The sequence below is a fragment of the Hermetia illucens genome, chromosome 1, assembly GCF_905115235.1.
Source record: "Hermetia illucens chromosome 1, iHerIll2.2.curated.20191125, whole genome shotgun sequence".
Classification (NCBI taxonomy): domain Eukaryota; kingdom Metazoa; phylum Arthropoda; class Insecta; order Diptera; family Stratiomyidae; genus Hermetia; species Hermetia illucens.
The window spans coordinates 93,222,101-93,244,790 of NC_051849.1; the positions used below are offsets into that span (position 1 = coordinate 93,222,101).

The 22,690-nt window shown below is 41.4% G+C and overlaps 1 protein-coding gene across 4 annotated transcripts; it reads right to left on the reverse strand.

Annotated features, from left to right (window-relative positions):
* Positions 1-854: 854 nt before the first annotated feature.
* LOC119661157 (UDP-glucosyltransferase 2-like) lies at positions 855-19,750 on the reverse strand. 4 transcript variants are annotated; one of them, XM_038070371.1, is made up of 4 exons: positions 19,476-19,750; positions 12,302-13,060; positions 12,070-12,238; positions 855-1,669 (listed from the first exon to the last, which is right to left on the reverse strand). In XM_038070371.1, exons 1-4 carry the CDS (start codon positions 19,544-19,546, stop codon positions 920-922), a joined length of 1,749 nt encoding a protein of 582 aa, XP_037926299.1. In that variant the 5' UTR covers positions 19,547-19,750; the 3' UTR covers positions 855-919. The 4 variants fall into 4 exon arrangements, with proteins under 4 accessions (XP_037926299.1, XP_037926300.1, XP_037926297.1 ...); XM_038070372.1 differs by having other exon boundaries at positions 856-1,669; positions 12,302-13,002; XM_038070369.1 differs by having other exon boundaries at positions 856-1,669; positions 12,302-13,020.
* Between the last annotated feature and the right edge of the window lie 2,940 nt (positions 19,751-22,690).

Here is a 22,690-nt window from a genome sequence, read left to right on the forward strand (position 1 = left end):
TTAGCCACCGTGGATTTTGTTAGTTTTCTGTAGTACTTGACAGCCAACTCTGCCTCCTTCGTATGCACCCTAAATCTGGTAGTTACCAATCTTTTCGTTTGTCCGATATACACCTTCGGACAATCTGAGCAAGAGATTTTATATATGCCGGTCATCTCCTCTACCGTTTTTCGGCCCTTTTCCTTAGCCAGCTGGGATTTTAGCTTGTAAATACGACTTGATCCTACCAGCTGTATGTCAAATCTTTTGGATGTGCGTTATGGTAGGTCTAAATTGCCTAATTTGTGTGAGTTTAAGCTGCGTACCAAAGAAGTCATCGTGTAACGAAATATTCCAACGTTATTCCTATTTATTTTAATAAAACTGTTAACCCTTTCCGTGTGTTAAGTTTCTTTCTAGTCAGTTTCTTTAAAGCCTGAATGTCCCTCCCTTTTGTATCTCTTTAATACTGATATATAGGACTTTGGCTTTCGATTTTTCGTTCGAAAACTCATTAAAATCACTCTAGCATACAATGGTGTTGGTTTGGCACTCTCGCCCGCGACGCCCGCGGAGAACATAAACTCCGCTTCCTTTTTGGGCATATGTTTCGCTAATTGTCTTTTTCTTTCTCTCCTTGTTATTAAGGTGTAGTGACACAAACTCGACTTAATAGATAGATCTCTAAAATACCTGTATTTTTCAGGAAGCAATTCTAATTTTGTTATTCACACTCCATTCTTTCTCTTGTTGCCTGTCGTCAGGCATAGAGAAAGTGTTGCATTTGCGCTGAAAGTTGTCATGTCACATACGACCCCTGTCAGATATACCAGAAGTAGTCAATGAAACACTCAGCAAAGACTTCTCTACTTATAAAAATACAAATTTATTTAAAATAGTCTCAAAAATCTCAAAAGTCTCAAAATTTCAAAGTCGACGTTTACTGATTTTTCTTCTGCTTGTTACTATCCTGCTTTTGATTTTTATATTTTCTGCCGAAAAGTAAATGAACGACCTTCCTAAACACAAAGAATAAAACCTTAAATACTACATAAAGTATTACAAATAAAAAGGCAAACACATCAAGCCCATACAATTGAATGAAATTCATGTGTACAGCTGGGCTCTGCATATGCTTGGCACCTCTATGTCTAATAACGTATTCTATCCAATAAGCGGCTGTGTCTTTGGGGCTCATAGGCCTATCTCTGTAAATTCGGGAAAACTCCTGAAGTTTGATCCTATATGTGGGATTGTAGAGGACTTCCTCGACAGTAGACCTAAACTTCTCGACAGTAATTTCTTCTATTCTCAAGCTTAGACCGTATCCAGCCTTCACTACATCGTTCACGTTCGAAAACTGATCAGAGAAAAGTGGAATACCAACCATCGGCACTCCGTGATACTTCGATTCAACTACGCTGCCATGTCCGCCATGTGTGATGAACAGTTTGACGTTGGGGTGTGCTAGAATATCATCTTGAGGAAACCACTGTTTGAATAAAATGTTGGATGCACGGCCAGGAGGTGCGCCTTCTTCCCATTTCCATATAACACGTTGTTTCAATTCAGAAAGAACTTTGTAGAGAATTTTGATTTTTTCTAAATTCATATCAACACTGCGAATATTCGAACCAAGACTGAAATACACTGCTCCATCTTTAGCGCTATCCAAAAACTCCTTAATGTCCTATGGAGAAAGAGTACGGAATATTAATTTTAAAATTGCATCTATTTTCTTTAAACTGAAGATAAGTTTCAACTACTTAGTGAAGTAAATAGGATGTAAATTGTTTCAAACATTACAGCTATGTTAGAACACTAATTAGTTGATATTAGGCTGTGAATAATTTCTGAAATCTCTACTCAAAAAATGCTCAGCTTCAAATGTTCTACTTTATGAAAATATAAAATTCTATCTTTTCTGATCTTCACTTAGTTTATTTCGCCTTCAAATCTGCCTCAAAAATGTAACAAAGAATTGATGCTTTGAGTGAAACCATTTTTCTGAGTAATTATCTTGATGAGCAATGCAATGAAAATATTAAATAGTTGAATCAACTGTCATTAAGTCTGGTAAAAGGATAGTAATTACGAAATATTATTTATGTTTATAGTGACTACATTGATCATACATACAGCAGGATATAATTGAGGGCCTCATCGTAACGGAGATGTGTAAGGGAGGAAATAAGGAGCTCGTCTATACTGGTAGACTGCACAACGGAGGACACGGCCGATTGCCTTAGGACTATGGTCCCTAAACTGGCAGAATTGCAAGGAACAGACATGTACTGGGAATGATATATCAAAAGTACACATGGTGGCGGTCGACCTTTTCAAAGCCACAGCGATTGGTACGGGGAACCTCTACGCGTAGGTGGACAAAGGCAAACTCTTCAGCATCCGGGTCGACGTCCGATCCTTGGGGCAATTACAGATTATAACTGACTTATCAGTTATAGATCTGGCAGCATACTTGTGCACGTGCACAGTAAAAAACCAAGGAAAGATATATCTAAGGACACATCGGGGGAAAACCAACAGAGATCTTCGGGAAGGTCATAAAGACTGAAATGGCTGGATTTCACAGGGAAGTAGACTTGCCGCCATGAATAGAAGCTGGCCAACCTAAACTTGGACTTCTTAGGGCTCAGATCGGACAACGAAATGTAAGAAAGTGCCATGTCGGAGGAAAACGAAGATACTCCAGTATTAGAGAAGAACTCCAAGTACTAATGGAACTGATGGTCAGCACTAAAATAGCTTAAATAAACCTCCGCTATACACTGTATCGGCAGTGATTGCAAGAGCAAGTTCTAAGGATAACGTACAGTTAGTGCTGGTTCCAAAACTCTGGGTGAACGGGAGCAGATTCGCGGTTAGCAAGCGAAGCATGCAGGTAATTTCGGATTCCTCTTGCGAAAAGCCAAGATCTTGTATTATTCTCAAGCCAAATTCAAATTATATATGTCTTTCAGACTTTCTAACTGAAAACCTCGTGACTCTCCAAGCTGCACTGGAAGTCGGCAAAGCAACTTGATAGGCAGTCGAGGCGTCAGAATTCTTCCCAGGGGACAACATCGAGATCTCACGGGAATTAGTCATTATACTTGCAAATTTCTGCAAGAGGAAGGCACAGAACTTCTCGATAATGTCCTCTATGAGATCTGGGGAAACATCGACGTCAATCGAGGTAGTGTCCGCGTCTATGCGGAAGGTGCAGCCCTTTCTTCGCCTTTTTAGAGACGACCAAAAAGGGAATGCATCCGCTAATATGCAATATTCTCATCTTTTCTTCCAAATTGTCGATTTGTATATAATATGTTGAATGTTACATGACCATTCAAAAGGGAACATCGACATTGTATTTAAACGTAATTGGTTCATATATTTGAGAATGCACACCTAACGGAAAGAGCTCCGCGCACGAAATTTAGCGGAAATTTCCACGCTCGTGAGTGCGCAGCTGGAAAAGGTTGTAGCTTCGCCTTCGCATGTGGTTGACATGCTGTTCTATGCCCATGACTATCCACCTTCGGCTTCGTCCAGGGCCAAGACGGGTAGGTGTGATTTCTTCTTCTTATCTTCAATTTGTTCCTAATACAACCATGTGTATTCATTTAGGACAGCCACAAGTAGTGCAACCTAGACAACGACACGAAAGGCCTCGCGAGGAAAAGGTAGTCCCGCTAACTCTATGCAACTACGTTGATAGTTAGACTGTTTCGCGTGCACTAAGACCTGGAACTACCCACTATGTGTGGCCACTGAGGATGGTTTCGTGACCATAGCAATTTCAATTTGCCATGATACTGAACATAACTCTATGGAACACTCTGAGGCGCGGCTTGGTCAAGAATTGGGGATGTCGGATGAGTCGTTTATGTCAGATGACAGAATAATTAGATTCGGTATTGAAGGCAACTCGGAAGCAGATAAAATAATAAGGAATCCCAGAAGAACAGATTGGGACATCTGTACACCTGACTGAGAACATGGTTCACCAACGCGTGAGTGGTGACATTAGGAGGAAAATAGAGTTGGAAAAAGTAGTGGAAGTCCTCAACAGAGTCTGGATTAGAAGGAAATAAAGAAACAGACGAGATGACCAAGTAGGGGACTTGAGTGCCGTTATACGGGTGAGAGCGATTCTGTGAATTTTGAAATGGGTTTATGGCTACCACACTAAAAAACAAAGAAAAGCGGCTGAGGGGGGTACGAATCCGGCGTTCGAAAGATTGTTTAAATCTCGCCAAAGAAAGCCTCTGGATCAAAGTGGGAATTCTCACTGGTCACTGCAGGTTAAACTATCACCTGAGGAAGTTAGGCATATCCACGGACACTGATCCTATGAGGAGAGTGATGAAACCTCCACACATCTTCTAGAACAGTGTCCTGAAAGTGGATTGAGGCGCTGGAAGAATATTTAACACTAAATGCCAGGTTGAAATCCTTGGAATTAGGGAACATAATAAAGTTCTTGTGAGCTATAGGCTTGTTTGACATACCTTCGACAAAAAGTATACTATAACCAGCAAAGCAAAAAATTTATTCGGCATAATTTGATTTTTTTGGCTGCATTCTAAACTTTTAATTATTTGTGTGACAACTTTATTACATTCATTACAATACTTCTCGGTCATTGTTCATTTGCGAATAGAAGCAAACAAATTTGGCATTATCCTACAGTTCTGCCAGTGTTGTATCGCGGTTTATTGCCCGTTTGTCTTTGATATGGAGTTTTCTCAGAAACCTTTTCTCCTATTGATGTGACTTTTGTTGGGAAAGTAGAAACTCTCAACGCCCACGGATGCATTAAGTAACATTGTTCTACGTTGAGTTTAAGGGGGAGGGGCATACATACAAACATAGTATGTGGTGCATGAAATGAAAGATTTATTATAGATTAGTACTTTTCAAAGCTGGCATCAGTTCCAGCATTTGATACAAGAGGAGTGAGCCTTGGGGCTGGAAAGTGGATCCAAAAATACCCTACATGCTAACATTTGCTCTAATAAAGTTAATAACAGTATGTTACTATATTTTTTAGAAATTGTTTGCAGATCCTATTAAGTTCATCCTAGAATCACGACACACTGCAGTAATATAGGCTATAAAATAGAGCACGTCTCACTGTACTATCCCCGGAAATCGCCTACTCAATAGTTTCCCGGTTGAAGTGTTCGCAGAGTTTTGCAAATCTGAGAACATTCTCCAGAGGCAGAGAGTGCACAGATTCTCCTTCGAAGAAAACCTTACCGTCTTCGTCTTAGATCTGAGGAGGCCCGACGGCTTCATATGAAGTGCAGGGTCTTCTCTTCCTCTTCCTCAGATTGGCTGCATATAGCTGAAACTATCATCCCAATTTTTTCCACATAGATTTTTTCCACTCGGCTGCTTGACTCCTTGCAATTTCACCTTTCAGGGTAGGGCCCAGTGGATGAACGGATGTCAAAAACTGGCTGCGGCCCCACCATTGTGGATCCAGAATCTTGACGAACCAGTCAGTCAGCTCCCTTATTACCAGCGATGTTTGAGTGGTTTGCCACCCACATCAGGACTGTTTCGTTTAGTCCGCCAAGTTTCAGTAGCAACTGGTGGCAACTTCACACCAAATGGTTTGATATGTTGTTGCTTTTTAGTGCTGATAACGCTGTCCCACTGTCGGAACAGACTCGAATGGTGTGAACCTGCCATTATTGTCGAGAGCATTCTTCTGCTGCCAATGGAATGGCAATATATTCCGTCTGGAATCCATTTAAATTGCTTTATTATGGATATATTTCTCCGGATAGCTCAGTGGTTAGCGCACTAGGCTTTCGTACGGAAGTGGTTTAAATTTCGCTTGTGACAGTGGGATTTGTACTGTGACTTGACGTTGGATATTAGTTCCCTCAGCTGTGAATGAATACCTGGGTCAAGCCAGGGTAATAATCACGGCCGAGCGCGATGTTAACCACATTGTCTCTACAGCGTACTGTAATCTTGTAATGTACCGTTAGGGTCTTGAATGAAGTGCTGTAACGCACTTCAAGGCCCTGATCCAACTGGATTGTTGTGCCAACGATTATTATTATGAATACGTACATCCAATGAATCCGTTGCAGCGAAAGTTCCCATGTCTTATATATCGCAGTACTGCACTGGAGTAATCTAATAATGTTCCAGGATATCGTGCTTCCACATTAGTTTGGAGTCAAGACATGCTCCTAAGTACTTGACTGTTTGCACCACTACGATTTCCGCTTCTGTTAAAGTGAATAGCGTGTAACTGCCCTACTTGACGTTCCTAGTGAACTGTCCAGTCTTCTTAGCGTTCACCGTGAGTCTGTTACAGAGGCACCAGCTGTGGATTACATGCAGAGTTGCATTCAAGCGGTCACGCCTGTTAATTGGAATATATGCATGTGCTTGGCATGCACGTTACATATTCCGAATATGCATACAGACTACAGACTTCTATCTATGGAACGAATTGAATGCCCATTTCACTTGCCCCAGTGATACTACTTTGCCGGTCCTGAGAGATTTTGGATGCTATGATCGTAGTCGAAGTACGTACCATTTTGAGGGTTGACTATTGAAGAATCGATTCTGTCCTTGCTCCCCGGTGCAAGAAATTACTACCTTTAGCAGAGACTTGAGTTAGTTTAAATCATTTCAAAGTATATTTGATTTCTTCTTCTTCTTCTTCTCAATTGTTGGATAGACCATTCAATTGAAGAACGGGTCGAAGACTGAAGGAATTTATAATGTGGCTCATTTACCACATGGGACACTAATAATCAGAGGCAGTCTACCATTCTGGGTACTTGAAAAGAATGCTATCCGTGGCGTGACTTTTGGGGGTTAATACACCGCAGTATGTATTTGGGAAGCCATTCTTTATAGTAGACCAATATAACCCCTTGAGCAATCAAGATTATCTTTAGGTGTTAACCACAGTACATTTCCCAGTTCAACGTGGTCTTCTCCCATGTTAAATGGGACGGGCTTTCAGAGAAAACCCGCAATGAAGCGGTGGCGTAAGAGCCAGGAGTTACAAAGGAAGCTTTGATCGAAATTTAAAAATTATTACTAAGGCGACTTGTAAAAACGCTACAAATGGAAGAGTCCACTATACACTGATTCGTAGCATGGCGCCAGTAACCGAGTCGTTTAGAGATCCGGGAGGCGTTGTGAGGCAAGTCAGACTCAGAACGGCAAAACCGGCACAAACTTGTCGATTGATTCTGGTCGGGGTGACTTAAAGGCTTACCTCATCTCGACTCCAGAGAGAAACGAATTCTCGAACTGCGGCCAAAACAGAACTCGCAGCTTTGAATACCAGATCCACCCCAACGTTCCGGGGTCTAGGCTGCCAGGGAAACGCAACCGGACTCGCCGGTGTCGCTGGTGGACGAGTAGCGAGTTCTGAAAGACTTCTCGGCAAGCAACCATCAATATATCGCGTTCGAAGTGGTTGGCGCCACTTCTCGGTGTGCGCAACACGGGCATTCTTTCTGGGAGAAGAACGTCGCGAAAGTGAAGACCGGCAGATTTGTTGAAGCTCTGAGAGCAAATGAGGCCATGCTGGAGGACACTCCATGGGGGTGGTGGCGCTATAGCTGACATTGTTCAATTCATGAACCCGATAACCAAAGTTTCCATGCCCAGGAGGTTTTTCTAACGACTTAACATGCGTCCAAGGTGTTTGGCTTATTCACTTATCGTACCAGCTCCAGATTTGGCCTCGTCACAGAATGACCCTCCCCGATGACGTGCATCGCTACCGATGAACGCACCGTGTTGGTACCTCGTCCCCACCCCCCTTCTGTACTTTCTTTAAGTGTTTTTGAAACTTAGTCGTGATAAGGCATTTTGTTTGGCCAATGTAGGCCATCTCGCAATCTTTCCAATTAAATTTGTAAATTCCACTTTTTTCCTCTTCCGTTAATGGGTCTTTTTCGCTTCCTAATTGTCTTTTAAGTGTTGTGTCTCTGATGTGTCCGACCACTTTTATATTGTATTTTCCTAGAGAGGATTTTATTCTATAAAAGTATTTGGACAATGGTATGCTCAACCATTTTCTATCGGCTAGAGTGCAAAGAGCGATCTCAGCAACTTCGGCTTTCGAATTTTCCATGGATTTGTAAGTTTTTTGAAGCAAACTGAGATCGGTGTGGAGATTCAAAATGGCAGTATCATCTGCAAACGTTGAAGTTAAGATTAAAATTGATATCAATTGGTTGACCTGAGGTATAGATGACGTAGAGTGTCGGTCGATACTCGATATAGTGCCATGCTTCTCTCAAAAGCCAAACTGATTAGGAATTACTTTGTTTCCCACTAAATGTGGTGATACTTTTTAAAGCAGTAATTTTTCAAGCACCTTTGAGGGGATGAGTAGCAGACTTATAAGCCTCACATTTTCTGAAGATTTCTTTAGGTCCACTTGTTCTCTAAAGACTTGAGCAACTGGTTTGGCTCTAAATGAGAAGCTTCCCTTCAGAGATTAACTGAGAAACCGCTCCCCGCTCATTGAGACGCTACAGGGTCAGAGGCGGCTGAAGGTCTCGTCGGGATAGCGCGGAATCCATTCTAGAGCCCCAATTCTGGAACGCTTCCTACGATACTCTGCTAAGACTCGGCATGCCAGAAGAGTCGCATCTGGTCAGTTATGAAGATGCAGTTGCGGCGTTCGTTGCCGGATGCACTGTAAAATAGGCGCAAAGTAAATTTGACATGTTGATGTGACAGGTAAAAAGATGGATGGCTGCTCAATCTTACACTGGAAAAAACGGAAGAAGTCATCTTCACTGCGAGAGAGTTCAGACTCTGCTTCCCATATCGATCCGCGAGCAGACAATTGAGTCAAAACCACCGGTCAAATACCTTGGACTGACTCTCGACTCAAAAATGAGTCCCCAGGTAGGGGGCTTGAGTGCCGTTATACGGGTGAGAACGATTCTATGAATTTTGAAATGGGTTTATGGCTACCACGCCAAAAAACAAAGAAAAGCGGCTGAGGAGGGTACGAACCCAGCGTTCGAAAGATTGTTTAAATCTCGCCAAAGAAAGCCTCCGCCTCACAATAGAAATTCCCACTGGTCACTGCAGGCTAAACTATCACCTGGTTAAGTTAGGCATATCCACGGACACTGATTCTATGAGAAGAGTGATGAAACCTCCACACATGTTCTAGGACGGTGTCCTGAAAGTGGGTTGAGGCGCGTGGGAGAATATTTAATACTAAATGCCAAGTTGAAATGCTTGGAAGTAGGGAACATAATAAAGTTCTTGTGAGCTATAGGCTTGTTTGACATACTTTCGTCAAAAAGTATACTATAACCAGCAAAAAGACACAGTAGTTCTTTTAGGACGCAGCGCAACAATATTATAATTTATTCGGCATAATTTGAATTTTTTCGGCTGCATTACAAACTTTTAATTATTTGTGTGGCAACTTCATTACATTCATTACAATACTTCTCGGTCATTGTTCATCTGCGAATAGGAGCAAACAAATTTGGCATTATCTACATTTCTGCCAGTGTTGCATCGTGGTTTATTGGCGGTAGTCACCTTTACTGTAGTTGGTTTGTCCATATATCCTTGATCTAGAATTATGGCTACATAATTCTTCTACGAGCTGTGTAAGAACAGCCTCCGTCTTATGTAAAGTAAAACCTTATTAAAACTGGCTTACCGTTTTTCTGTTTGCCCGTCTGTCTTTGATATGGAGTTTTCTCAGAAACTTTTTCTCCTATCCTCCTATCCCCGGAAATCACCTATTCAGTGGTTTCCCGGCTGAAGTGTTCGCAGAGTTTTGCAAATCTGGGAACATTCTGCAGAGGCAGAGAGTGCAAGAAACCCTTACACTGGTAAAAACGGAAGAGTCATCTTCACTGCGAGAGAGTTCAGACTCTGCTTCCCATATCGATCGGCGAGCAGATAATTGAGTCAAAACCACCGGTCAAATACCTCGACCCAAAAATGAGTTTTTCCGAGCAAATCAAGACAGTACAGGACAAGGCTGCAGCAGAAGTTTGGGGGCCGTACATCTCGCAGGCGACGTCTCCTAATGAATACAATCCAGTATGTTCTGCTCTACGACGGGGAGGTATGGGCTGATGCTGTTGGCAAGAAGATATATCGTAGGCACCTTGAGCAAGCGCAGAGGTGAAAGGTTTTGCGCGTGGCGCCTACCCGCCGAACTGTCTCTGATCCGGCTTGGATGGTGATTGTGTAAGTGATTCCCGTTGCCTTTTTTGCTAAGGAGTGTAAAGCCACATAAAACGCAAGGGAGAAGAGTTTAATTGGCAGTCCGTTTCCCCATCGTTGCGGAAATCCAACATTATGTGCGTAAATGCATTTACCTACTCTACCCTAAAAAAAAAAAAAAAAAAATATAAAAGAATGTAACTCACTGCTTGCCTGTCCGTTCACAGTTCCTCCACCAAGAAAAGAACGTGTAGCAGACATAGAGCTAGGCGGAGAAACGAACAGAGAGGCAATGAACTCATTTTGGTAAGGTTTTGTTTTACATACAACTTCAAAAATGTAACAATGGAAAAGTTACCTTAGGCCATAAATGAAAAAAAACAAGGAAGATTTCCTGACACATCATAGAGAAAAATAAAAAAGAAAACTTATTAAGGTTACACAATGCAATGAAAAAAGTACAAATACTAGTTTTCGAGTTATTCATGTTCAAACGTGTCGGTTTTTCATCGAAAAAATTCCTGTTTTTCAACGATTTTTCGCAAATTACTCGAAAACCATAGATTTCATGTAGAAATGATGTTAAACTAAAGCAAAGCCTATTAAATAACAAATAGAATGGATTTTGTTATTTTTCCGTAGGTCCAGGTTACAGCTCGTAGTAGACAAGCAGGTATGAATTAATAATAATCACTTCAGTTTTGAGCTTTGCTTATTTAGTCTTCCAAATTAGAAGATGTATTAGTTTATAGGCTGACCCTGACCAATGTGCGAGGCCAGATAAAAGCAGCAGAATCACTCTCAAGACAATTCGACATCAACAACGGTCTACGGCAAGGGGATGCCCTATCATGCGTCCTTTTTATCCTGGCCCTCGAGAAAGTGATCTGGGATGCTCTGCAAGAGGTACGATCCTCTTTAAGTCCACCCAACTACTGGCCTATGCTGACGATATCGACATCATCGAATCGAACCACCCGACACGTACAAACTGCTTTCATCCAGATCGAGCAGGCGGCGATTGGCGCCAGATCTTGGGCTTCACATCCATGAAGGCAAGACAAAATATATGGTGGCAACGTCAGCACCGAAGACGAACCAACCAACAACATCAAACCGCACTGGTCAAACCGGAAGAATAAGGATAGGAGAATACAACTTTGAGACCGTTGACAATTTCTCTTATCTAGGGTTGAAAATCACAACCGATAACAGCTACGATGATGAAATTCGCGCACGGTTTTTGTCAGCCAACAGAGCCTATTTCAGCTTACAAAAACTGTTCCGCTCGAAACGTCTCGCCATAGGGTCAAAGCTCTTACTGTACAAGACTATGATCTTGCCAGTCCTCATATATTCCTCGGAAATTTGGGTTCTTAACAGGAAAAATTGCGAACTCTTGGCCGCGTTCGAGAGAAGAATCCTCCGAAGAATTTTTGGCCCCCTACATGAGGATGGATGATTCCGTAGCCTACACAATGACGAAATCTATGAGCTATACCATGACCGTCCGGTTGTGGATAAAATCCGGCTCAATAGGTTACGGTGGGCGGGTCACTTAATCCGTATGGATGAGGATGATCCCACCCGGAAAGTCTATAAGGGCAATATCTATGGTAGAAAAAGAGGACGAGGCAGACCCTGCCTAAGATAGAGCGATGGCCTAGACCAAGACGCCAGACAGCTTTTAGGGATATCGAATTGGTGAACCTCGGGGCAAAACCGGAATGTCTGGAGTTCCTTATTAAGGCAGGCCTAGACCGGATACCGGTTGTTGCGCCGTTGATGAAAATTAGTTTATTTTCATAGGCACCATTCATTATCATCTAAAAGCCAAAAATATAGTAAAGCTACTTAGATCAACAAAATTGCAATAATACTTACTTTTGGAAGTGGGTATGGTTTCGACTTCGCTTGAATTCCTGCAATCTCAATCACAGCTGGAACATTTGGTCTCACGGTTCCTTCTGAGAAATGGCTGCAGGTCAAAATAAGTGAAATATTCCTGATCATTTCTTTATAACTGGGGAATCGTCCCGATGGGAAGTTGTAGCTGTGTAAGATAAAAAGCATATTTAAAATTGCAGAACTGGTACTCAACGAATTTACCTCTTACTTATAAAACTCTTCCATTCTGTAGTTTAGATACCAAGCTGAAGCATATTCTCCGACAAATGTTGCTAAAACGTTCTTAACTCTATTTAGGAAACTCATCGGTTGTATGTTTCCCATGATCACGTTAGGTACGTAAGTCAGCTCCAAGGGATTCCCAACGAGATCGCCGAAAAGTTTGATGGGCCGTTGCATTATGATGAAAACAAATGGACACTTGAAATGGGCAGCCAGACCAATTTGAAAAGTGTTGAAGTAAACATCGAGGATGACCAGGTCGAAAACCTCCTCGCTCATTAGCTGTCTCATTGCTGGATCATTAAGAGTTCTATTGCCATATTGGAGAGAAAACTCCATGAACTTCTTATAGTTTTGCCACATGTTCGTGAATTTTCCGGACTCCATGTTTGCACCTGATCTTAAATTTTTCGGTGGAGGCGGAACGTTTAACTGTATATGACGACAGCCCTTAATTGGGCTGTGTAGAGGTAACGTAGTAACGATCGTAACATCATGTCCTCTATCAATTAGCGGCTGCATGACCGCTTCATCTATTATGAGATGCGATCTGCCAAATGTTGCGAACAAACCCAGAATTTTGGCTGATTCGCTTTTTACAATCAACGACGCGAATATAAAAACAAAAACAAGACGCAATGTATTTCCCATTTTGGAGGCTCCCGTCCGCACAGCCTTCCAGTGTAACTGAAGATAGTTAATAAACTGAATATTATTTACTCCAAGTCTCAAGTCTTCCAAGACGCTGTAGATATACATACAAAAGTGTGTTATCTAAATTTTTTAACTTCGATTATGCTGTCTAGTTTATTTTCCACAAGCATCTATATATTCACATTTATCGAAGCTTTCATTTTAACGAAAGCCCATTTGTGCATGCCGAATTCGTTGTTAGATAGTGATATACAACTAAGATAGGAGTGCATGGAAAATAGCCGTAGAATGGGTATTTTGAATTGTATAATCTGTGTAATGAAAGGGATTAACTTTGCATTGCCAAAAATAAAAGGAAAGTGCTTAGGAAACGCAATTTAGGGACATACGCCTAATTATGGAATATTTGTTGTAACTAATAAAACATTAATATATGAATAGTTAGTCATATTAAACGTCATTTTATCAGCTACCTTATCATTGATAAATCGATTGCAAATTACTCACGGGAGTATGAAAATTTCGCTGGGTTTGCGGGATAAAGTCCGTAATGAGATTAAGGAAAGACTTATCAGGGAATTAAGTTAGCATTGATTGGGGCTATATCAAAGCAGTTTGAGGTATGCACAGAAGTGATAATTAGAAAGGCGAATGAATGTAATACCAACACTATTTCGACACCAGATATTCTCTAAGTGTTCCTCGGGATATTATAGATTTCTATTTACTGCTTTTGAAATCAGTATTAGTTAACCGACAGCCAATTGAATGTAAATCTTACGGATACAATACATGAATACAATAATTCATGGTATGATGGTTCTCATTTAAGCTAATTTTGAGTGCCAGTTGCCTTATGCTCAACCCTTATGTCGTCTTATTCTCTATATATACATATGTAATATACACTATACACTTATATATTTCTTGTGCTATGTGACGTTTTTGAATAGCTTAAGTTGCGGTTCAAATCCTACTGGTGGTGGAGAGATTTGTATCGTAATTGGATGTCAGATACCAGTCCACTAGCTGTGAGCGAGTACCTTAGACAAATCAGGGTTCTAATAACGGGCGAGCGCAATGTTGACCATATTGCCTCTTACAGTGTACTCCGGTCATGTAGTGTACCTTTACGGTTTTGAAGGGGTTTGAAGGGGTCAAGCAGTGCACTGCAGGATAGACTGACGCGGAACATAGTTCCCTGAAGCCAACCTATCTCTCTCTGAAGATGAGCTGTCTCTCCTGTGGGACGGTGTGTGCCTTTTCAGGGGCCAAGCCTCTACCAAGACCGTTAGTGAGTGGTGATAGCCACACCCTGTACGAGGTGACCCTACTAATAACAAGACGTTACGGATCTAGACTGGGGAGTCGGGGAGCAGCAGAGATCAGCCCGCATGAAGGGAATGCTCCCAAAAATTCAAACCTGAACCCAAGGGGGAGAAACCCAGGCAGGTCAGGAGTGAAGGCAGGACCCAGGAAGCCTGCCATTAGCTATGCTAATGCGGTCAAGGACATTCGACTGGCCATACTGCCAAAAAGGTTTCCCGAGCAAATACTCACTCGTGAGGAGCAGGAAATCATTGAGGACCTTGTCGCCAAGCAGACGATCAAGGGCTGGACGTCGAAACTGATATTCACCAGGATACGCTTTCGACCAGGCCTTATACTGGTGGACTGCGCGACGGAAGACACCGCAGAATGGGTTAGAACCATAGTTCCTAGATTGTCAGGCTGGGAAGCGGTGGAACTGTCAACAAGATATACCAGGAGCCCACATGGTAACAGTTTTCCTGCCAAAAGCCGCGGCAATAGAAATCGAAGACCTTATGAGCCTCCTAATTGCTCAGAATGAAGATCTCCATACCCGACTATGGAGAGTCTTCAGAAGCAAGGTGGAGGGCAAGGGTAAACTCCTCACGATCGGGGTGGATGACCGATCCCTGGAGGCAATTAAACGTTGGAGTTGTCATATCAACTATCGATTTGGCAACATACCCGTGCATGTGCACAGGGAAAAGCCGAGGAAAGATACCTCGGAGGAGGCATCGGGTGGAAAACATGCCGAGGTTCCTGAAGAAGTCTCGAAAGCCATAGAGGCGGAAAAGACTGGATCAACCAGGGAAATAGACCTGCTGCCCAGTGAAGGGCAGAAGCTGGACGACCTAGACCTAGGACTCCTAGGGCTCGGGGTGGACAGCGATGCGCAGGAAAGCGCCATGTCGGAGGAGGAGGGTGACACTCCGACAGTGGAGAAGAGCTCCAAACAGTAACGGAGCCAATAGCCAGCACTAAGATAGCCCAGATAAAACTCCACCATGCGAGAGCTGCATCTGCAATGATTGCAAGGGCAAATTCCAAGGAGAACATTGGAATAGTGCTGGCTCAGGAGCCCTGGGTATATCGGGGGTAGTTTCGCGGTCTGCAAGGAGGAAGCATGCAGGTAATTTGGGACTCCTCTTGTGAAAAACCAATAGCTTGCATAATTCTCAAACGTAATTTAAAATACATATGTCTTTCAGAGTTCTTAACCGGGGACCTTGTGGCTATCCAAATCTCATTAGAAGCCGGGAGGAGCACTCGAGAGACAGTTGTGGCATCGGGATACTTCCCAGGAGACGAAATCCGGGCTCCAGCGGAACAAGTCGCAAAACTGACGAAGTATTGCGAGGAGAGGGCGTTACCACTTCTTCACGGCTGCGATGCCAACGCCCACCACGAAATCTGGGGAAGGTGAGTACCTTCTTGAATTTATTCTTAGCAATAAGTTAGAAATAGGAACGTAGGGAACACTCCACCATTTGTGACCAGCACTAGACAGGAGGTACTAGATATAATTCTAGGAAATACCCTAATAAACGGAATGATCAGGAATTGGAGGGTGTCGGATGAACCCTCAATGTCTGATTACAGGATAATCAGATTCGACATTGAGGGTGACTCCGAAATAGAAAGAATAATAAGGAATCCCAAGAGAACGGATTGGAAATCCTACGCAACGCACTTGAGCAACAACATTGCCCACCTTCAAGAGGGCGGTGACATCAGGAGCAAACTGGAATAGAAACGGTGGTGGAAAACCTCAACACAATCGTCATTGACGCATATGAGGCCAGCTGTCTGGCTAAGACAGTCAAGTCATCAAGGGATGTACCATGGTGGAACATGAACCTAACCAGAGTGAGGCACGAAAACTCTTTAACTGGGCAAAACAAACCAGGGACTGGCAGAGGTACAAAAATGACTGCGTATAGCAACGCGATCAGGAAAGCGAAGCGGAACAGCTTCAGGGAATTCTGTGAAGGCATCGAACAGATCACAGAAGCAACCAGGCTGTACAAGGCTGTAGCCAAAGACGGGGGAATATCCTCTGTCTGCTTGAAAAATGAAGAGGGAACATTTACCGAGAATGAGGAGGACAGGGTACACCTGTTTTTCAGAACTCATTTCCCGGGATCTTACTCTACGGTGGCAGGCGACAATAGTCTGCCTGACACCCCAACAACGAATAAAAGGGGAAGGAAGGAGAACTGGAAACTAGCAAAAGAGGTATGCTCAGAAGCTAGGCTAAGATGGGCATTGGGAACTTTCAAACCACTGAAATCTCCCGGAGTAGGTGGCATTTTCCCAGCACTTATCCAGAGGGTGGTAAGGGGGAGCATAGCACATGGATAAATACCAAGGACATGGAGACGGGCAAAAGTGGTCTTTATTCCGAAAGCGGATAAAAAGGATCCTTTTCACCCTAAATATACGCATAGACAAATGTGCCTCCTTTAATCTGCAAAGGAACTACAGGGGCAGAACATAGCTATTCTCACTGATAGCCAAGCAGGTGAAGTCTAAACAGGTATGGGAATGCCTTGAGAGACTGAATACACTCGGCTCGTCCAACAAGGTCTGGATACTTTGGGTTCCAGGCCATGCTAGGTTGGAAGGCAACGAGGCAGCGGACGAACTAGCCAAGAAGGAAGCAGGGACGCCTTTACACGGGCGAGAACCCTTCTGTGGAATCGGAAACGGTTTCATGGCTATGAATCTAAGGACTGAAGAAGAACGGTTGAGGGAACTATATTGAGTGGGCCTACCAGGGATGGAGCAGTACAGGGTGCTTATTGGGGATACGAACCCATGGGCACAAAGGATTGCTTAAACCTCACCAAAAAGAACCTCCAAATAATAGTGGGAATTCTCACTGGTCATTGTCGGCTGAACTATCACCTAGGGAAGCTAGGGATATCTACGGATACTGCCTGCAGGCACTTGTGCAAAGTAGGTCGCAGAAAACTTAATACCAGATGCAAAGCTGAAAGATCTGGAAGTAGGGAACATACTAAAGTTCCTAATGGTTATAGGCTTGCGTGAGATACTCTTCAAGGACGCGGTGCGACTTTCCCTTAACAGAGTAATAATAATACGGTTTTGAATAGAGTGCTTTATCATGCAAGTTTATTGAGTTAGTTAGGCCTTTTTCTTGGGCTATAATTCTTTTAATAGAGAAATTTATGTATGGTATATATTTTTCAAAGACACATACACGCAACTGCGGGGAAATACCCTCTGCATATGTCCTCAAAACAAATTCAGTCCTTGAAACCGTCCTAAAAGACGAATAATGAGCACAATACAGCAGTTTCCCTACTAGTGAGAACGAAATCATTAAAACTTCACTACCGCACTTATTGTATTTTATGCACACTGCATAGCCCAAGCCAGGGTCACTTCCCGCTCAAATGCTACTTTCTCATGGCAGTCCTTACAAAGTACAAGTGTAGCGAGAGTCGAGAAATAATTTATGAAACTGAACTGCGATCTTCGTTGGCGTCAAATCCACATTCCTGTGGAAACTTGACTTCATCTTCCGATAAACACACGTTTGTTTAATTCAAAAATCCTTCCTATCCATGGTTGAACACACAAATTACTAGCGAATACACAGTAATAAGGAAACAAGTCGAGAAACCGGTAGACGGAAGCTTCATGTATGAAAGGTTTTGTGTATTTCTTTTATAAACATGTTGGAGTGGAGATTTGTCCCATCGCATCCCGTGATATTGATATTCAAAACCTTGAAGTTACACAGAAGCGATAAACTTAACCTATAATAACTTTGTTAGTAATAGTGCGATTTCTATTGGTAGTATTATGCTCTGTTATAGCCTATACTGCTGAAATTTCATGATTCTAGAATTTTGTTTTTTAATAGTCAAATTCAAAAATTATAGTAATAATAAGAGTATTTCGGAACCTAAGCACCATATAGTGGTAGTTTTTCGGTTAGGTAGTTTCTGAGTCCGTGAAAAAATGGTCACTTTATACCCTCCCCACCCCCCAACTCCCACCTTTCTAACAAATGTCAAAACTAAGACAGACTTCATTTTATAGCCCATATCTCTATATTTGGTCGAAAAATGCACAGCCCCCTTAAATTAGATGTAGAATGACGTAACTCACAGTATGCATGAGCATTCACAGTTCCTACCTTTCCACAAAATTTGATGTCAATCACTATAAACATTTCCAAGAAGTGGCTAATTTTATATATTGATAACAAATGAGACCCCGCCGTCGAGCTGCTAAAAAGGAGTCGTTTGCAAATGCAAATGATCCTTTTAGGTGCAGCAGCAGAGTATTGAGATCGCCGACAAGGAAAGGTGATTTGGACCGGAAATTGGAACATATACCAATTATAAGTACGACAAAACGCAAACGCAAACGGCATTAATGCGACAATCGCAAAATTGTAATTTTCTATTTTCTGTAGTGTACTAACATGAATTCCTAATGTTAATATGGTTAATTGCAGCCCTGCACATTCGGAAAAACAAGACTCATCTTCCTTGCTGCGGATTGATTAAGTGAGATACGCCTACAGAATTTAGTTAAAATGCGGTAAAAATGAACATAAACAAATGGTGGCTCTCTTCAGACCTGTGTTAGCATTACTGGCTCATTCAAATACTTTAACCATGAGATTTGCGTACGGGCGACTCTCAGACTAAATAGATACTCATGAAACTCAATTGAAACAACTTCTACTCAACAACTTTAATACTCAGACGCCATCCAATACCCAACCGTCTCTAGCGTATACAATTGCTTTGAAAGCAAAAACAATGATTTTCCGTCTTATTGACACGAGACGTTGATTCTGTTGTAATGCATCTTATCCAGAATATAGACCGTTGTATCTGAAAGAAATCTTGAAAAATTGCTGAAGAAAATCTTGGGGAATCAACCTTTCAAAAAGTAGATACATTAAGTGAATCTGATGACCAGAAGTGGTTTAAAAATAAATTTGAATACAATCACTGGTATGAGTTCAACTACAGTAGAAATGCGATAGAAGCTTACGGCACTATTGGTAATCTTAGCATGGAATAGATACAATCTATTGAAACTGAAATAAAATCTTTCTTGTAGGGTGCGCCCAAGAGTTCAATATTATGCCACTTCTGACAATTCAGGCCTTAACTACAGCTGACTGTTTTGACGGAAAATATTCTTACTCGGTGGAACAAGACGATGTTTGCACAGATTCTATTAACTGGAACTGGGCACCAGCAACAGTTTGAAACATTAGTGAAAACACCGGGCATAACTAAATATAAAGCCGCCTCTTCCATAAGAGGCTACATTTTGGAACCAAGGAAAGTTAAATTGTTATGTTAAGCAGAATCCAGCGACCACAAAACGAAAACACAACGACTGCTAACATACGGTTTGCGTTAAAATAACCGAAATATACACCTCTTATTCAGCTACAGACTAAAGACTGAAGTGAAAATTCAATAATTCCACTTGTTGTTGTGAGGAAATTGCTAAATGCTATTACGAGTATCTAGGCCTTTATACTATGTCAGAAAACATGCCCAGTAGGAAAATTTGGAAACAATTCAGTTGGAAACCAAATAGAATTACCTTTAAGGGGGTCACCCCGTATGAGGGCCGTTTTTTTGGCTTTTTTTAGAAATTTTTTGTGAAGAACTGGATAAAGATACAAATACGAATTTTTCACCATAGATTTACTAATATTTTGAGCATGCATAGTAATTTTCCCAGCCCGATCGCATAGTTTGTTATTGAAATACAGAGCAATTTACATTCATTAAAACGTCATTCGGACCGATAAATACGAGCTTTATTACGGCGATTGGTAGAAATCTGGCATCTAACTTATCACGTGTTTATCACTATAATTTCCGAACGACTTGAATATCAAAAAATTACGTTACCCATATATTCTACACTATATCCAGATACAATTGATGCCAAAAAAATTCGATTTCGCAGATCCGACACACGGGATGACCCCCTTAAGTCACCGTTATGTCCGGATGGCTCAGTGGTTAGAGCATTAGAGCGTAGCAGAAGGTAACGGTTCAAGTCTCATTGGTGGTAGAGGAGTTTCGACTTTGCTGTAAATGAGCTCCAGAGTCAAATTAAGGTAATAATTACAAGCAGCTGTAATGTTTACCACATTGCCTCTTACATTGTACTGTAATCTTGTAATGTACCATTACGGCCTTGAATGAAAGGCCTTAAAACACTTCAAGGCCCTTATCCAAATGAATTGTCGCGCCAACGGCTATTATTATTATTAAATCATATTCAACGTGCTACTCGAGAAGTAAAGGCTTTTCCATGATGTTTTGTGTTGTCTGTCTGCCTGTCTGACCGTCACTTCCGATTTACTAGGAACCGGCTGACATTATCGTCACGGAATATTTGTAGGAACATGTGGTCTGCATCTGTGAAACACTATTTCGCTTTGATTAGTACTTTTCGCGGCTTATTTATAATATCGTGAGAAATATTCAAAAGTGATGAGGTGAGGTCTCTTCACAGTGAGGCACCTATAGGAAATCTAAGCCTTAAAATATATCCTATTCCAATTTCTGCTCAAATAAAGTTGATAATAGTAAGTATATTACTATATTTTTAGGAAATTGGAAGGAAACTTGCTAAGTCTTGTTGAAATCCTATCATTATCTGATGGGATCCTGGGGTTTTTCTATCGATTAAATTATTTGTTTTTGCAAAAACCGTCTAATTATTTCAAATAATCCTGTCATTAGTAGCAAATGGAACAGTTGTATACTCAAACCTCTCATACTTGAAGGCCTAAGATTACAGTTTTTGACATTTTGATAAACATTTTTACTATTACTCTTTTTCTCTCTGTCGTAGTTTTTTATTGATATTAGATGCATGATCGACTCGCGCACATTTCAAAAAGGTAGTTTCCTTTTATTATGAATATTATTACGTCTATGTTTAGTACTCTTCCGTATTTGAACTCATTATCGTTTTGTAAAAACCTGAGACTTCCAAACAAAATCACAAATCTTTATACAAAATTCTCCACATTGTTGGTTTGCATCACTGGAATGCGTACTGTTATCCAGAAACCTGCTTTATGAATGCCTTCGAAGCTGGTCTCAGCCTAGACTTAGATTTAAACTTTCGATTAAGGATTTGGGGCGATCTTTCATTATCAATTATATTTGATTGAAAACCATACCAACTTCTGACTCGTATCTTCTAGTTATGACGAAATCGTTAGCAATGTTTGATTTTAAAAAATGATATTTGGCACAAAACAGACCACTCTGTCCGTGCATTAGAAAGTACGAAATAGTTCCTCCTCAAAAGAATGCGATCTGCCATCAAGTAGGTGGTATATTCAAAATCAACTCAAAATTGAATATTTGGCTAAAAGTTATACAATTTTTTGCTCTTCAATTACGAAAAGTTAGCACTATTATTTTCTATACATTCGATTTGCGTTGTTGGCGCACTTCTTTTCCTGTTGGGTTTATACTTCAACTACTTCATAGCGCGAACTCGTAAATAAATGAGATAAGCTCAAAGAAACAGAGATAGCGAAGCGCGCATGCCTTAAAATCTGATAGCGTCACGGGGATATTCTCTCGCTTCTAACTGATCCAAGTGTTCGTTAAGAGAGTGTAAATGAGTAATAAAATCCAATTTTCGGTGTATTTTGTGTTTGATTTTCATATTTGATTGCAGGGGAAAATGTTTCAGAAAAATGCGATATGTTGGTGCGGCAATAACCACGAAAAGAAAAGTTGAAGTAAAGATGAAACGAAAATAGACTCTATTTATTTTCGAAGTGTCAAATTATTCATCATGATAAACGGGCAACAGCCGGTATCCGCCCTGGTTCAGTAGGGAATTCCAGGCAACCTGGTTTCGCAACGAAGTCCACCAATTCGATGTCACTAAAAGCTGTCTGGCGTCCCGGCCTACGCTATCGTTCTATCTAAGGCAGGGTCTGCCACTTCTTCTTTTTCTACGATTGATATTGTCCTTATAGATTTTCCGGGCTGGATCATCCTCACCCATACGGATTATGTGAATTGCCCATTCCAACTTATTGACCCGGATCTTAGTGTCACTCATAAATTTCGTCAGTACATAGGCTATGGAATCGTCCATTCTAATGTAGGGGGTCAAGCCGAATTATTAAGGATAAACAAATGAAATGTAATTTAAATTCAGATTATGGTGGAAAGTATAAAGTATAAAGCCAGTCGTTCCATCCTTCAGTAACAGAAATATTTTAAATACTAAAGGAAAAGGGAGAAGAAACTCAGGAAATTAAATACATAGCGACGATGATTGCGCTACCAGTAAGTTTATTAATGATTTTCGGCGCATTAGAACCTTTGAAAGGGAATAACAATAACAGTTCTTCATC